Source organism: Lichenostomus cassidix, chromosome 9 (assembly GCF_008360975.1).
Source record: "Lichenostomus cassidix isolate B80296 chromosome 9, HeHo_3.0, whole genome shotgun sequence".
Classification (NCBI taxonomy): Eukaryota; Metazoa; Chordata; class Aves; order Passeriformes; family Meliphagidae; genus Lichenostomus; species Lichenostomus cassidix.
This window is the reverse complement of record NC_139490.1, coordinates 15289113-15305971: the sequence shown is the minus strand read 5'-3', so window position 1 is coordinate 15305971 and position 16859 is coordinate 15289113. Positions and strand designations below refer to the sequence as shown.

At 40.6% G+C, this 16859-nt stretch overlaps 1 protein-coding gene across 9 annotated transcripts in view; it reads right to left on the bottom strand.

The window, feature by feature from the left end:
- Positions 1 to 2034: 2034 nt before the first annotated feature.
- Positions 2035 to 16859, bottom strand: part of SPHKAP (SPHK1 interactor, AKAP domain containing) — a 63576-nt gene continuing 48751 nt past the window's right edge. For 6 of the 9 annotated variants that reach the window (XM_085069565.1, XM_085069567.1, XM_085069569.1 and 3 more), the window contains 6 exons: positions 15659 to 15914; positions 11655 to 15390; positions 8169 to 8348; positions 6181 to 6267; positions 4870 to 5191; positions 2035 to 2902 (listed from right to left, as the gene is read on the bottom strand). In XM_085069565.1, coding sequence (XP_084925691.1) covers positions 2759 to 2902; positions 4870 to 5191; positions 6181 to 6267; positions 8169 to 8348; positions 11655 to 15390; positions 15659 to 15914 — 4725 coding nt within the window. In that variant the 3' untranslated portion in view covers positions 2035 to 2758. The remainder of the gene's footprint in view (positions 2903 to 4869; positions 5192 to 6180; positions 6268 to 8168; positions 8349 to 11654; positions 15391 to 15658; positions 15915 to 16859) is intronic. The other 3 variants (XM_085069572.1, XM_085069574.1, XM_085069573.1) reach the window with 3 other exon arrangements.

The following is a 16859-nucleotide window of genomic DNA, read 5'->3' as shown; positions in this document are numbered from 1 at the left end:
TTTTTTTGTCTCCCTCAGTGGGATCACTTGCATTTCCTGGGTAGTTAGTGAAAGGACGTGGAAATTTATCCTGGTTCTATTTTCCAGTTTGCTGCACTTTACTATCTAGTTCTCAGCTGAAGCTGGGGAGGATGCAGTACCCATCAGCCAGAGCTGTCTTCACTGCAAATTGCTTTAATTAGTGTGATAGTCCAGCTGTCTGTTCTAACTGTCTGTCCTGCTAAATGCTGCACAGCTGCAAGTTGCCTTCTGAGGGCCTATTCCTTGTGATGACTGGGTTCAGGGTGGGCTGGAAAAACTGAATTAATGGCATTGTAGGTTTGCTTGTATGTGGCAAAGGCTTAGAAATGGCTCTGCCTCCTGAACTTCTGTCTTGCCATCCTCCTGCTCACTTTGGTAGGTACTGAAAGCAGCCAGAGTGAACACTAGTAGATTTGTATGTTGGGAGTTATTCTGGGCAATCAAAGTATAATTTATTTTATTGCGACACTAAGAATGGTATGATTAGCCTTTTATCTCTCGAATGAATTGTGAAACCCGAGTAGCTTTGGCACTGAGGTTAGACCTGGACCTTGCTCTGACTTGTTTGGGTGAGAACCATGGATCAGATTTGTCATTGAGAAGCAGAGTTTGAGAAGCTTCAGGGATGGCAGGCAAATATTTAATAGGTAAAAAAATCCATAGCTCATTCATGAACTATTTAGGAAGGCAAAAAGGACACACGTTATAACATAAATTTATTTCTGAATAAATTGCAACATTAAGAACTACTGTACAGAGAAACTGCATCACACTGTTACAACTCTGTCATGATATTTGTGCTTTGTAAACATTTAATCTATCACAAAAAATTGTATACTGACAACTAACTGTATTTGGTTTAAAAATAAATACACTTTCCCATTTATCAACTCAAACAAAGCACTTAAAGTCTGTAATTCTTAGTGCTTTTCATTTGCTTTCAGCCTCAGAAATGCTGAGCATTCAGAGTTGCCCCTCATGTTAGTGGGAGTTACAGACATTCAGCAGTTCTTAGGGGCCCAGTGACTGCACAGTTATGTTCAGTGTTTGCAATAAATTGAGCTTGATTTTGACTGTAAAGTGACCTCTTCTGTTCTGTTTAAGTGCAGAGTAGATGGAGAATTACTCCTGTTATTTAATGCTCCACATTAGATTTTGATTCACTAGCAATTTGTATTTTGTAACAAACGAGTGATGCAATCATGCAAGTTTCATAATGGTTTTAAAGATAAAACTGAGAATATGGCTCTTTTTCATAAATTATTTAAAACTACTTCAAAATTTTCAAAAATATTTAGTGCAAAAGGATAGGTTTTTTTTCAAGAAATATTACAGAAGCATATACTGTTATATGGAAAATAAAACTTCTCTTAAATATTTTTTTGGGGGAAAAGCAGGCAGGTATTCTATTACACTATTTGGGTAGGAGAGATGGAAAGTATTTTCAAAAAAAACAAACTTCAGAAGAGTTGTGATGTCATAAGTTACTTTTACCTTTAAGTTCAAACCCAGTCTCTTTGGCAGAGTCAAGAGAATGTATTACTAAGTGCATGATACCAACAGATCATCTCAACAGGACAATAGCAGAGTATATCTTATCAAACAGTTATAGAAATGTTATAGGAATGTGAACTCTCACATATAGTCCAAACAGTTATATCCAAAATGAACACATATGTCTGCTGAAATTTTAACAAACATTTTGCTTTCTTGTAAGTTACAAAAATTAAGTTTTTTTAGGATGAGATGGTGCTATTTTCAGATACGCCTTTCTTCACCTCATGAACAATTTATTCAATTACACTAAAATTAAAATTGTACTTCTTTCACTGCTTTTAACTGATATGTAGAAGTTCCATAGTGCTTTCAACAGCAGCTCTTTAGGTAACCATTGTACTGTCATTATTCCCTTCTGCCAGACAGGGACACTGAGGCACAGAGGTGAAATGACTCACCCAAGGTCACACCCAGGGCTGGGGAAGGACAGGGCTTGGGAACTGCTGCCCCGGCATCTGCCAGGTGTAGCTGTGCTGAACTGCACTGCTTCCCAGGGAAAAGGAATCCATTTCTTAAGGGTGTAGTAACTGAGAGACTGGATTTTATTTCTTTGGGAAGATTGCAGGAACCAGGAACAGCTATGGAAGAGAAATGAACACATGGGAAGAAACTAAAATCTGTTTTCAGCAGCTTCTTGTTGTGTTGTCTAACTGCAAACGTGTTAACTGTTCAAAAGCTTTTACTCTTTAGCAGACTATAGGGATTTAAAAAACCCATAAGTATTACTTATCTAGGGACCAAGGGTGTCTCCAGGCATTCTGAAACACACTCTGCTTCTAACAGTTAAACTGTACAAGTATCAGTGTTGTTTTAAAACTGAATGGTAGTGTCCTATCCCATTTATGCTGACCAATTTAATCAAATTGATTATAATTGAATATATTACTTAATTACGCCTTTACTGTGTAGTCCATTAATTAAGAAAGCTAAAAACCCATCCCTTCATAGTACAGTGCATCCTACAGCACAAAGTGGCAAGAGTCCCTCATGACACAGAAAGACACAATAAATTCAGGTTCACTTTGCTCCTGGGTCAGTTGTGGAATGGACGTGTGCTGTTCTTGTAGAGTTTGTACATCTTCGCACATTTTATTTGGTGATGTTCAGAAATCAGAGTGTTACACAAACCACTGCTTATTTAAACTGGAATAAAACAGAAATGCTGAACCAGTGAACTTTCTTAACCCAATTCGAGCAGCCAGTCAAACAGGCTGGGCGTCATCTCTCTGCTCTCCTCGCTGAGCTTGCAGTACTGCACCACGGCTTGGAAGATATCCCCCACCTTCCAGGACTTCCGCTGAACTAGCTGCACAACATCTAGAAACTAAAGAAAAATAACCACCATGAAATACACTGAGGATGTGGTGAATATTTCCCAGGGTTTTGTGAAGTGCACACACACAAACTCTTGGTAGCCCACCCTTTGTTAATGCACAGCTGTATGAGGGAGGGGACAACATCCAGTGCACAGCAACAGCAGTGTTCTTTCTATTTACAAAAACTTCACTTCTCAAGTTCTACAGCTCCCCAAAGACTGATGTGCTATCGTGACGTTTCCTAAATTAACTGCTTCTGTCTATTATTTTGTATTTATTGCAATGAAAGTAAGAACAGAGAAAGTGACTTTATAAAGAATCACTATTTACCTTGTTATCAACAACTCACTGTCAAAATAATGGCAGTGTGACTACCCATCTTAAAAATTTTTTTTCCTTACCATTTGCTATATTTTAATTTATATTTAATTTTCGGTGTGAAATTTTATCACATGAAATAATTTGCCACAGTTGGGGTTGAAAGAGAGAATATCTATATTTAATTTTTTTTAATTTCCAGAGAAACCAGAGGTTAAATATATGTTCTTAAGCAGCTGTAAAAAAATCCTGAGTTTTGTCCACTTTGTACTTAATGATGGGCTTCACAGGATCATGCATCTGGTCCCTTTTTTTTTTCTGAAGCACATGAATGAAAATCAAAGCTTTTCACTTCTTTGAATTTCACAATAATCGGTTTTCTCCTTCTATGTTTCCAGTTTTAAACCACACAAGATTGTGTCTCTAGTTAGTGTAGCTGTTTGCTATTTACATACTGCAGCCTAAACTTTTAATATGTATTTTAATGATATTTAATAGGCACGTGATTTCCAAGAACGCTGTTGTAGCAGGATGTGCTTCATTATTCTCTAGTGTATTTTTGCAATTGAATTAACTGTTTGCCAAAGCACATGGGTAAAGCTGACAGCTGTTTCTTTAATTAGATGCAATTTGGACTGTTGCTGTTGAATGCATTTTAAATTATGTTTATGATTCCCAAATGCATGTACTCAAGAAAATCAAACAATATCTCTGCTACTCAAAATGATCTTCCCATAAGAGACCAAAATACTGATTTGAAATACTTTTTTCATTAATTGACTTAAATACTAACGTGTTTTTAAGCATTAAAGCTTAAGCTGCTCTTGCTGATCTTGGAAATGGGTCTGTTTTGGTCTTTCCTGAAATACTCTGGTTGGTACTTGGGGGTGTCTGCAAAGGAGCCCAAATTGATCATTCAGGAATAGAAAGAGTCTGCGCTTCCTGTGGCTGTTTTGGACTTCAGTGTTGCTCTTGGCTCTGGCTTGGACTAACACTTTAGAAGGTTTTTCAGTGCTCTGTGTCTGTCCACTTCTCTCTGGAAAGAGACTTCTGCTTTCCAAAGCTGTATCCCCAGCTGGACCAATCCATGAACAGCCAGGCACGAGTTCAGACTGACCTGAGGCTGCCCTAATCAGTGTTACAGGCAAGGCAGAACCAGCACAAGGACTGAAAGTCTTAAGTCCAAACAATGTCTCACATGATAGCGACCAAGTAGCAGAACTTTGCACATGTGATGTCCACACACAAGTGGCTTTTGTTTTTATTTTTTAAAGCTTTCTATTTAAACTCCATGTAAACCATGTACAGCCCTTCCAATGTAGGCACATAAAGGACTCTGTTAATTCTGCCTTGGGCATCGGTACTTAATGTATTATTGATATGAAAAAGTGGACAGATTGATCAAAGTATGTTATAGAGATTTTAGAGAAGGTCTCATGATGACATTTTCTTGTGCCATAGACAATCTGCTATATATTTCACATACCTTATGTTCTGACACACCTATCCTCTCATTCCTTTCTCTCATAAACAGGTGTTGCCATCTTGCTATAAAGAAGATGTTTTTGCATCTGCTTTTAAGCTCAATAACTTCAATAAATCACAACTGCTACAGTTATGTACACATTATTAGTATGCCCAATTCTGTAAGCACTACCTTTTCAATTCTGTTTTCCTGAGATTTCTTAAAATAGATGGTTGGAATTCCAAGTTCTGAAGCAGCTATCCACTGCAGGGTGGCTCGCAGCTCCACATCGGGGCACTCTGGTTCCAGATCAAAGTTTATCACCAGGAGGTCCTTTTGACAGTTGGCTGTTCCCACTGAAAGCTCAGAAGTACTTTCTGGAAAAATAATCCCACCAGTGACTGTGCAATTACTTGTGTTAACTTCAAACACTCTACTTAAATTGATATGGTTCAACTTACCCTCTGTGTTTTCTGTCTGTTCTTTAAGGAAAACCTTTTCTTCTACTAATTCACTTAGAAACAAACAACAACAAAGCTTATTAGTCATACTTAGGAACAGTCTACAACATTGCTTCATGATGAATAAACTTCTCCCTCAATGCAAGACCTAGAAAACTGCAAGAAAAAAGTTTCATAGGATGAAACAATAAAATGCTGAATATATTTCATTATTTAATCTGTAAATCAGGAAAAACTTAATTGCAGCATTTTTCCTGTAGTAGGATGAAGTACTTGATTAGTTATGTCATGTATTACATTTCACCAGGATGTGTACCTTTATAGTTCATTTAATGACAAGCAAATGACATTATGGTAAGACACAGCAAGTCTCATAACATGGGTGGAAGTGCTGAATTTCCAATGTCTGTATTTTGCTGTGACAATTTTCTGACTTCACTGATTTCAGGAGGTTCCTGTTCAGTATGTGATGTACAGTCCATATGTTTGTGCAGTGGGTGTGCCCTGGCTGCATAATGACATTCACCAGCTGGCAGGTTCTACCAGGATCTTTAGGCAGGATGTACTTGCACATCCCTTGATAACTGAATTGCATGTTCAGTAGAAACATTCCCAGAAATGATAGGAGGTACTGTGGGCCAAATTATTATTGTTATTATTGGAAAGAATGCTATTGTGTTTTTAAAATTGTTTTAAATTGATCCTTATTTGCTTGACCTTACTTGCTATTACAGTAGAGTTTTGATAATATTTGAAGTTATTCAGAGAAGAAGGTTCATACAACAGGAAACTGATGTCACAGTCTTTTAGACAGGGTGGTTGAAGGATCTGTGTTTTCAAGAGATCCACCTGAGTGGACTTTGCTGTAATCTTGCACTGTCTGGTGCTCTCACTCTGCACAGACACCTGCATGTGCTTTTTTCTGAAACCATGGCAGGCACAGCAGCAGGTGCAAAGCAGGGCTTGGCACAGTTTTGGTGGCATAAACGATTTGCAGTTAAAATTGGACTAAACATCACGTCTCACTTCAGTGACTACTTACTTAATCATAGGAGAAGATGGCACGTTCTCCTGATAAATTTCCAGGTCCATAATGCCAAGACTGCTAGTTGTACTGCTGTTGCCATTGCTGACAAAGCAAAAGTTTAAGTATTAGTGCCAAGCTGTGCTGAACATGTCTCCATACATTTTTTAAAAATTTATTTCTGTACAAAGCCAAGTGGGGAGGAACCCTGTTCCACAAAATCAACTGTGCTCAGTAAGTGGTTCCCTGAATGAAGCACACTAGTCTGCTCAAAGTAATGAGGCTTTTATTAAAATAGTTCTAGATGGAGCATGTATCAAGGGCATCAATGCATCAAGTGATGCTGTAAATTGGGGGAAAAAGAAATGGACTTTCTTCTTGTGAATGGCTTATGCAATGAACACTTGGCCTCAAACAAAAACTGAGTGTGTGTGAGTCCTTGAAAAGAAGGATTACCAGGTACAGAGATGTCCTGCAACAAACCTGCAGAGATCCAGCTGCCTCTGAACATGGTGGGGTCTAGCAAGGCACTGGCTGCTCATCACACCACTTACCTGGAGGCTCAGTCCTCGCTTGTAACCAGCAGCAGTTCCAGTGGATTACATCATACCCCAAATTCTGTTTGGGATCTGATGGAACCCAAAGGTACAGAGATGGCCCCTCATGTTTCTGACTACTCTGAAAGACTGAGATTTTGGTTAAAGCCAATGCTCATTGGGACCAAAAATACACAGAAGTATTATGTTTGGCTTCTTCACAAGCATGACGTAGCACATTTGAGAATATTTGGAAAAAAATAGTACCAGTTCACTTTACAACATTATTATGAATGTGATAGTGAATGTTTATGCAGATACTGTAATTGTCTCATGGACAGGTTGTGAATTTGCTGGCTGCAAGTCAATTACCATGAACAAATTCTGTGTGGCAAGTCATGTTGAACCACTTAATTTTTACTGGAAAAGCAACTAATGGTATTTCCCCCTACATTAGAAGGATTGATTAGAGAGTTCCTTTCCCCATCACGGTGTTCTGAGACATTGTCAGCATGCCATGCATTCAGACTTGCTGTAGCAATTTGTGTTCCAGTGCAGAGCTGAAAGGAACAATACTTCAGCTCTCTCAGACCAAGGACTTTGTTAAAGGTTGGTACTGTAATAACAGGATGAATGTTCAGCTGCACCAACAGCCATGTTTTGCTCAGTAATTTCAGCCAGCCAACAGTGCTCTCTGACAGAGACTCTTTCTTTTCCCTGCTTCATTACCATAATGTCTTCCCTCCTTGTCATCTTAATACTCAAGAGAAAGATGTAATTATGTGATAATGTTTTAAAACCTAGTCTATGAGCATGTGAAGGAAAAACATTGCTCAATTTGATGCTGCAAAAGGGCTGAAGTCAAACTGCCATCAGTCTATATAAACTCCAAGGACTAAGTAACATTTTTAAACATTTGTCCTGACTTGAATTGGAACAAAATCAGCACATAGCAGTAGGAGCTCTTAAATTTATGTCTAATCAGGGAAAAAATGGTCACCCTCTGTTAATCTGCACCCCTGTGCCAGTCTAAGTAGATCAGTGGTCAATCTTTGTTCTCAGTGCATGGATTTCTGGTGGGAATAGCAGTCCCACCAATCTTGGCTAAGGAGGTACCAAAATAAACATTATGCAAACAGTAGCAAATAAATCAAAAGAAAGACTGTAGCAATTAACTTGTCCAGTGGCCTTTTTACTGTAGGACTGAGACACTTCAGTGGTGCCAGGAGGTTTTTCCTTTGTCTGAATGGAGCTACTCACCAATAGCTAAAAGACCTAGCTGAGAATCAGAACGTGGGTAATTTTTTTTCCCTAATTAAAAAATAAAGAGATAAAGGCTACCATTAGATATTCTTTACAGCATTCAGAGTAAATCTCAAGCTGTTGCCTCTCACTCCTGATGCAGGGTAGGCAAATCACTGGCTTGGTGGACAGACCACATTGTACAGTGAGAAGAGACAACTTGGGTACCTCAGGGAGCGCTCACTGAGCTGCAAGTAGCTGCTTGTGTCATCAGGATTGTCCTCATCGTTGGCAAGCTGGGACCAGCTGCCAGTGCTTTCCTCACTGCTGCTGAGATGGGTTGGAAATTCTTCAGCTGTTTTCGTCTCTCCTATGATTTCAGCATCCGATCTGCTCTGAGGACTGGTGCTGGCAGGGCGATAAGGAAAGCACATTGACTTTGTAATAAAGGCAAACAAACTGGTGCCACCAGTGTTCAGGCAATGCTGCTCATTAAAGTCAACCAAGCTGCAGAATTATAGAGATGCAAAAGACTGGACAGGCTTATAATTTATACATACAGTCCAGTAAAACATATGGGCTGAGATGCTCTTGAAAAAGGACTTTCTTGTGACTGCTATAAACAAACACAAACCTTATATTGAAATACAGATAGAAAGTTTTAACTTGTACAAAAAGATTTGACATGTATAAAAAACCTAATTACTGTAAAGGTTGATTGCTTAATGGACTTCAGTCAGTGCTTGAAACACCTGGTATATGTTAGTGTACAATGACAGCGTTTCTGGAAATTCATATTGCTGCTAAATCCCTGTCCTGCCAATGGGTGAATAAGTTTCTTGACAGGGTTTTCTACTCTGTTGAAATTGTAGATCCAAAAGAAGTGAAAGCAGGAAAGTATTGTGGGTTGTGAATCACTAATGACTCTGAGCCTGATGTGTCCTTAGGACCTTCACTGCTTAGGTTGGGGAAAGATAAAATATTGCAACAGGTAGTCAGAAACCAGAGTAAATTTAGAAAGTATAGGGTTAAGGGAAAAATGCTTTCTAATTCTGGACACTTGACATATGTCACACGTGTGTATGTCGTATATACGTACACATGCTCCCACAAACACAGAAACAAAAGAAAGAAACCATACTTTTGCTAAGTTTTTAGAGCTAAACTGGGCTTTTGATACAAAGAAAATGAAATAATTATCAATCTCTCAAATAATTGTATCACTGTAGCACCACAGTAACAAGTAAAGCTCAACTATTTTTTTATATTCACTGGATGGTCTGCATTTGCAATTTAGGGATTAAAACAATGTTATGTTCTGTACTGACAACCCTCTGCTTGATCTCTCTAGAGACGTTCTTGCCTTCACAGCTTTACCTGTGGTTACGGTTGAGGCATCTGCCTTCAGTTAAAACAGGATATCACACCAGAAATTCTATTGCTTCTGAGTAATTACTTTGATTAGGCATATACTGAGACAATATCAGTGTGGATATCTCTTTTTGCCAAGCTCTCACTCTCAGAAGCCGTTGCATTAATACTGGATGACAGAGATGCAGCCTGTGCAGGGACAACGGGACTTGCCTGGGGCTCTGCTGCCTCTGGCAGTCAGCACTGCCAAAGCCCTGTGCCTGTCACCCTGGAGCCCATGGGCCCACAACTCTGTCCCTGCACTCCCTGACACGTGGGCACTGAGCACCCAGGCTGCAGGCTAGGGGTGTTATTCAGGTTCTTAGTACAGGACAGGTAGCTCCTGATACCTGGTTCAAAACATGAGATTTGTGTGGGTGATGTTTCTTGGCATTTTAGGTTTTGTTTGATTCATTATGCAATTACAGCTCACACCAGCGATGCTTTGAACTGACAGTTCCCCACTTGTGAACAGTCACTTGGAACACTTTCTGTGTAACTGTGACAGGACTGGCTCTGTTGCACTGCCTACGTACAAAAAGCAGCTTTTTTTCATCGCCGAAGGACTGCATGGCTTTTTATTTTTTTTCTTTTTCTCTAATTGACTCTATGTCTGCTTGATATTTTGCCTGGAGTTCTGTGCCTGTATTTGAACTAGCAAGTAATTTCATGCAGTAGGAGTGGATCAAAGCAATTTCTACTGATGCTTTTATAGCCACATTATATATATTTTTAGCTTTTCACTTCAGCCTAGACTTGGTCCAGACAGCCACGCCACAAATGGTTCAGATCTGTGTGAAGAACCACTGGAAGCTTTGCCTTCCCCTGTAGGGGTATGAGCACATCTGGAATGCACTTGGGCAGCTTCTGTCTGAGATTTCTTTGGAAGAACTCTCCATTCCATGCTGCAAATGAGGCTGATGCACAGAAATGGAGGCAAGTTGAACTAGAACTGCATGGCATTGCTGAGCCAAGAAGCTTGTGCAGATGTAGCTTCTGGCTACTAATTCTGCCCTACCAATCCTATTGGTTTAAATGTGTCATAGCCACATTAGGAACTTTGCTTCAAAGGTAGAGGAAAAGCTATGAAAGGACTTGTAAACTGCAAAAATAACTTCATTTTCTAACAGTCAAGATCCCAGATAGGTGGATTTCTAAATGTATCTTACTAAAAGCAGGTTGTATTTTAAGGAAGAGGAAGGTTAGTGGGGGAGAGTCAGTACGGAAGACAAGTGACACCATGGTAATTATCCAGCTAATTGCTGCCGTACACAGGAAAGTACTTAAAATCCCTGTACATTCTCACTTCAAGTGAGGGCGCATTTCTGCTTTCTCACTTCAAGCAGAGCTTTGTCAAATGCCAAAACAGAGCACTGCCTAGAATAAAATGAGCTACAAAATGGTTTGTAACACTAGCACCTGCACTCTTCCTGTCACTTTGAGATAATGGGGTGCTGCAAGTGCTCCAAGAAACTGGCAGTTTAGATAGCTTTAAAGTAACAGATACAATGAAGTACAGTTATAAAGAGGCAACGCCTTGAAGAGAGAATTTCCCTTAACCTCAGAGCACTCACAGCAATCCTCAGCATTTGCACTGCACTCTCATACTGGGATCACACTTTACCTTAACGAAAGCAAGCTGCGGATTTCCTAAAAAAAAGGAGTACAGCTGTAAGGAATGGTTAGTAAGCTGTGGTGTAAACTCCACAAAACGGCATTGAAACAAAATGAAATGTTCTTTTCCCTATCTAAATTCTACCAGAGAACTCTTCCGCTAAAGGAGGTGAGGGGTACTTTTAATCTTTTATTTCCTTCACTAAGGAATTTTTATTACTTGTAGCTCCAGACTGTAAACACAAAGTTGAACTCCAAGCTGTCAGAAGTCTGGTCTTGTTTCCAGGTACACAAAACATTAGTTGCAACAGGAAGCAGAGAACTACAACTCAAATCCGTCTATCTTCTGTTATATGCTAGCACTGATTTTTGTTTATCTGTTTTTTAGCTCTGGTATCAGCCTTTCCTGTCTTGATTATGGGAGACGTAAACGTCTGTAGAGAGAGAACTTGTCTGTACAGTATTAGATTTGAATCTTAGAACCATAATGTCATATTCAATGTAAGTTTTCTCCAGAAAGCAGCACTGTGACACATGGTTGGGTGATTTTATGCCAATAGAAACCCATAGTCAAAGCCCAGCCTGGTTATTTCTTTAAAAGTACCACTCTTATCCTCTTCATCAAAATAACTTCTACTGAGAAAAACCGAACACCAAAGCAATGTGCTGATTTGCTGTTTTGTCACTTACCTATTTACTGGGGAACTGGAAGCCATGTGTTTCCCATCCAAAGCTTCTGGAGGCTTTTCTTTACTTTGATGCCCCTTTCCAGATGGGTCACGTGAAGTTAAGGACTCAGACTCTTTATCTGGCTCATCTCGTTGATCAGTTTCTATCTGAATTAAAGGCACTTCCCTGTGCTGTCCTGCAGGGAGGCTTCCAGGGCTCTTCACATGATCTTTTTTCTCATCCAAATCTACTTCTTCCATTTTGGGTTTTGACTGTATCTGAGTTGTGCTTTGGGGATGTTTGCTTTCCAGCACGTGTTCTCGGCTTGTATAACCAAAGGAATCCTGCTGGACAACAATTAAACTTTTACCACTTTCAACAATATTTGCAGCCAGTCTTTTTGCATATTGTTCCACGTGTGGTGGAGAATCACTGTAAAACTGGTCTGCCTCTGCAGCCTCTGCCTCATCTGCTATGATTTTGTTCTTGCGCATCAGGGATTCAATGGAACTGGCCCACGTCTCGTGGATCAGCATATCTGTGATCTGGTCAGTCTTGCCTCTCTGGTACAGACACGAGTCAGACTTGCAGAGTCCAGCAGCCGCCACGGTGCTCACTGGCTGTACGCTTAAGGAATCCTGGCGATGGTGGGCAAACCCATCTAAGGAATTTGCCTTAATTGGGACGTTCACTGTAAGCCTAGAGCCTGATGATCTGCTGTCGGGCATCGACGACTGCCTAAAGCAGAAAGGTGACCGTAGAGAGGGTGCCAGCAAACTGCCACACCAGTCCTTTGAACTCCGAGAGGAAGATAGGTTATCTTTATTTTCCTTTTCAATTTCTCTTAACATATACCTATAAAATTCTTCTGTTATACTTTCTGTGCTGGACTGTTTGGATGGGCAACTTGGTCTTACATTAAGGTGGCCATTTTTCTTGGCTACCTGTTGCAAGGCAGAAGTTAAGATATTGTTTGCATTTTTTCCCGCATAGTAATCCAGTAATAAATCAAAACCTCTTCCTTCATTTTCCATCTGGTTCACCATAAATCTTGAAAACTCATCTGTAATGCTTTCACAACTAGACTGCTTTGAGACAGAACTTGTCTGGCTCAGGGAGTGACCAAAGCTGTTCATTAGGCTTAGGGTATTGAAAGAGGCTTTGGAATCTGAGTCCTCCTCCGGTATGCTCTCACAGCTCGAGGCCTTGGCTCGGCTCCATCTTTCACAGTGCAGTCTGTTCCTGGGGTGGTTTGGACCTTGCCAGATGCTATCAACCATGGAGAGTTCAGTGAGGTTCATGATCTTGGCAGCCACTTCATTTGCAAAGAGATTGACTGAATCTGGTGTGTCCTCAAGGTTTATAGATTCATCTACTACCCGATTCATCAATCTTTCCTTTAGCTCAGGATGCTCATCTGTTTTTCTTTTGATCTCACTCAGTCGAGGTGCCCTGTGCTTCCGAACCACAGAACCATTGGTATGGGTTTCCTTTTTCCTTTTCATGGTTCTGCATGATAAACTCTGGGTCACCAGATATTCATTGCCTCTCTTCCATGCACAGAACCAGGGTTGCTTGCCATTTGAATTTTCTAGACAAATGGCAGCTATTTCTGTTGCCATAGAGACAACTGTTTCTGCCAATTCTTCTGCAAAATCTGTTATACAATATTTGTCCCTTGAATTTTTCACCTGTAGCACAGGCTGAGAAGGAAGCAAGACATGGTTTCCTAACAAAGACAAGCTAAGTTGAACATCATTATTTAGCACAGAATCACACTTAATCTTGGCTTGGTTTTCTGTATTTATAGTGGCACTGGAAGACAGCTGTTCTTGAACACCATGCTTGCATTCATTGTTTACCAAGCTGTTTTCTCTGTCTGAAAATGATCTGTAGTCTTGCTTCTGATGATGATTGTTACTCTCATTTGGGGATTTATAACAGTCTCGTGCAGTTCTTTTTAGGTATCTCTTCTTGGGAGATGTTTTTGCACCAAGTGTGTTATGCCCTGTATCTCCACTTGGTTCTGCATTCAGTGTGGCACCTTCATTGCTATTTACATCTTTGATATTACTTTTCCAGGTGCTTGTGACCTTTTCAAGATCTTTGCTAGTATTGGTGCTGTAGGATGTACCAAATGGCTTCACAGCAGAGTGATCAAGGGGGCTGTGTGAAGTTTCACATGCTGTTGCTGGTGTTGGCCATCCTTCTGCTCTTGTTTCTTTCTCTGCTTTTGTGCCCTCGGAAAAGAGAGGAGAACACTCTTCAACTTGCCTTATGTCATTCATCTTCTTGCAAGTGAAATATATTATATTAAAAAGCAACTCGTTTGCAGTCTCTGTGAAAATGTCTTGTGTACTTGAGCCGTTCTCTGAACCGAGGTGTAGCTGTCTCTTCTTCCTAACCTCTTCCATAGAATGTCGTAGAATAATATTGGATAAGTTTTGTGCAAGTTCATCCCTGATTACTCCATCAGCACGTGGAATACGTGGTCTTGCTGCTGTTTCAATAATTTTCCCATTTATGGATTCCACAAAATGCCCAACATTTTTGTATGTGTTGGGCTTTGTCAGAATTACAGATGCCTCTTTGAGCAGTGCCTCTGCAATGCTCTCATTCAGCTTGTCCATGCTGCTTCCCACAGCTATGCTGCAGTGCAGAGTAATGGCCGCAGAGGCCTGGGCAGCAGACAGAAGTCCACTGGAAGTTGCAGGGTACTTCTCCTCCTTTGTTTCCCCCAGGCCACAGATGGCCACGGCACTTGCTACTTGAGTCATGCCACAGAGCGCAGACGGGAACGAGTACTCTGTGCCAGCGCAGTCGTCAAGGAGCTGGGAGGGTGCTGTGTGCACCTCTTCATTAGCAACCACTCCAGTTCTAGAGTCTGGGACTTCTTGGTCTCGGCGGAATTTTTCTGCAGCCTGGGGACTGGAAATGGTTCCAATGACAGTGGCTGCACAAGCCAGAGCCACTTCCAGTGCACTTTGGTCGTGTCCGTTTGAATGTTCTTCCTCAAAGTAATCTGAACCTTCAGCAGAGCTTTCTGCCTCAGCCCAGTGGCTCAGGTTGGGAAAGGCAGACCCTGGCCAGTCAGGGACATTCTCAGAACTGTCTGGGCTTTGCACTATGACGATCTTTGGAAGTTCATTCCATGATCGGGAAGCAGATACATCTTCTGACTTACAGGAGCTTCCTACAGAGATGCTGACTGCAGCCTCCTCACTGAAACTGGGTCGAGACTGTGACAGTCTAATGAACGCATCCTGCAGAACAGATTCTGCTAAATTTGTGGCATACTGACCTGTGGTTGCCTGCTCATTTTGTGAGGGAGGATCAGTTTTCCTGATACTTGCACTATCTTCCCCGTCTGTCTTGCTGCTATGTTTCGTTTTTGGGTCACCCAGAGGCTCCAGCTCCTCTTTGGCCATTTTGGTTACAGATACATCTTCTAACCCAAGTCCTGAGTTTTCAGCCTCACTTGTCAAATTAGTAGTACTAAATGATGAAGTAGCCTTTTCAGCTAATTCCTTCTGCCACAGAATTTCCTGGTCTGACTTATCTTCAGGTTGTGAGATGCCATCTTCAGCCACAACATTCACACTTTCAGAGACTTGAGTAGCTGCATTATCTTTATTAATGCAGTTTCCTTCAAGAATGAATGGCAATCTGGCTTTTCTATAGTGAATATTTTCAAATCCCTTTCCTTTATTTTTTTTGACATCTGAAGATGCTTCTGAAACATTTAATTTTTCATGACCTATTAAGAAAAATTAAAAATTAGTTTTTGCAGAGTAACTTGTGACTTTTAAAAGAGCTGCACAACTTTGTATTGCATTACTGCTCTGTAAAAGTACTGTGCAGCCATGTACCTTGTCTTTGAACAAACATTTAAAAATATGAATGGCAGTCCATTTTCTAAATTATACATGCATGAATTAACATCAAGCGCAATTTCTGTGAGCATTGCTATAGCTATTTTGCAGTATGAACAATAGCAGAATTATGCTCAGTCCCCCTGCTTTTACCAGCTTTATATTCATCAGCCTCGTTGTCATCCTCGAGGTGCTCAGAGGCCGTGAGGAAATCTTCTTCTATTGAGGACACCGAGCAGTTCGTATCATCCTCAGGCTTTAGGACACGAGTTTCTATCTGCAGCTGCCTCTCCTGAACGAGCTCAAGTCCAATCAGAAACTTGTTTATTTCAAAAATGATGCAGCTTGCACTGTTTCTCCTGTCCCCCCTCGCACACTGAACCAAGCAGACATCTGCCAGCCAAGGACACTAGAGGGGAAAAGAATCTCAGTTATTTAATTAAAAAATAAAACTTATTTTAAGCTTCCCTCTCTATAAATATCTCGGGAATGTTCTGTTGCAAAGATGCAATACAATTTGTCATTTCAGTGTTAGTAACAGTGTGCAGTTACATGTATGCCAAAATAAGACTTCTTGGACTGACAGCTTTTGTTATACAAGTGTTCTAGTAGAGAGCCCAGCTGTATCACAGGGGATATTTTGTTGAAATTGCCAAGTTGTTTGTTTTCGATCAACTTCTTGTTTTAATGACAGAGACTCATTCGATGTTAGTCATCTGACATGCTGTTATTAACGGCCTCACGCTACCCAGCATTACCTCTCTGGAGGAAACTGTTTGTGGGCATGAATTCCTTTTCAGGATAATTTCTGTTGCAATGCTTGTTTGAAGCCTGTAAATACTGGCTGATAAGACTGTGAAGGGCAGGTCACCTTTAGATGTTCAACCGACCATTTTTAAATAGCGTTTTAGTTTGTTTCTTTGCCACTCTTCCTTTCATTCCCCCTTTGTCCAAAGCCCCATTATTTCAGGCTGATATAACCTCCCACTGAAAATAGGACTCCAGTGTACAATGTGCTGAGCCTTTCTATAAAGCTGCCTTACCTAGAGAAGCTGCACAATTAAGTTGAAAGTTGGACAGAAACTGTGAGTAAGGAATTCTTGTTGTCCTCATTTTACTGATTTTAAAACTGTGGCACATTTATACAACAACAGAGCTAAGCTGATGTCTCTGCATGGGACCATGCTTGTTGTATGGATGTACCCTGAACCAAAGGCAAGCTTTTGCAGCTTGTGATCTTGTGCTTTGTGATCTTGTGATCCAGGCTCCCAGGACAGAGACAGGTTGGGTGGAATCACCTTTGGATTGGATTGAGGCAGAAGTTTTAGATTGTGCAAAAGGCCTAGTTTTAGGC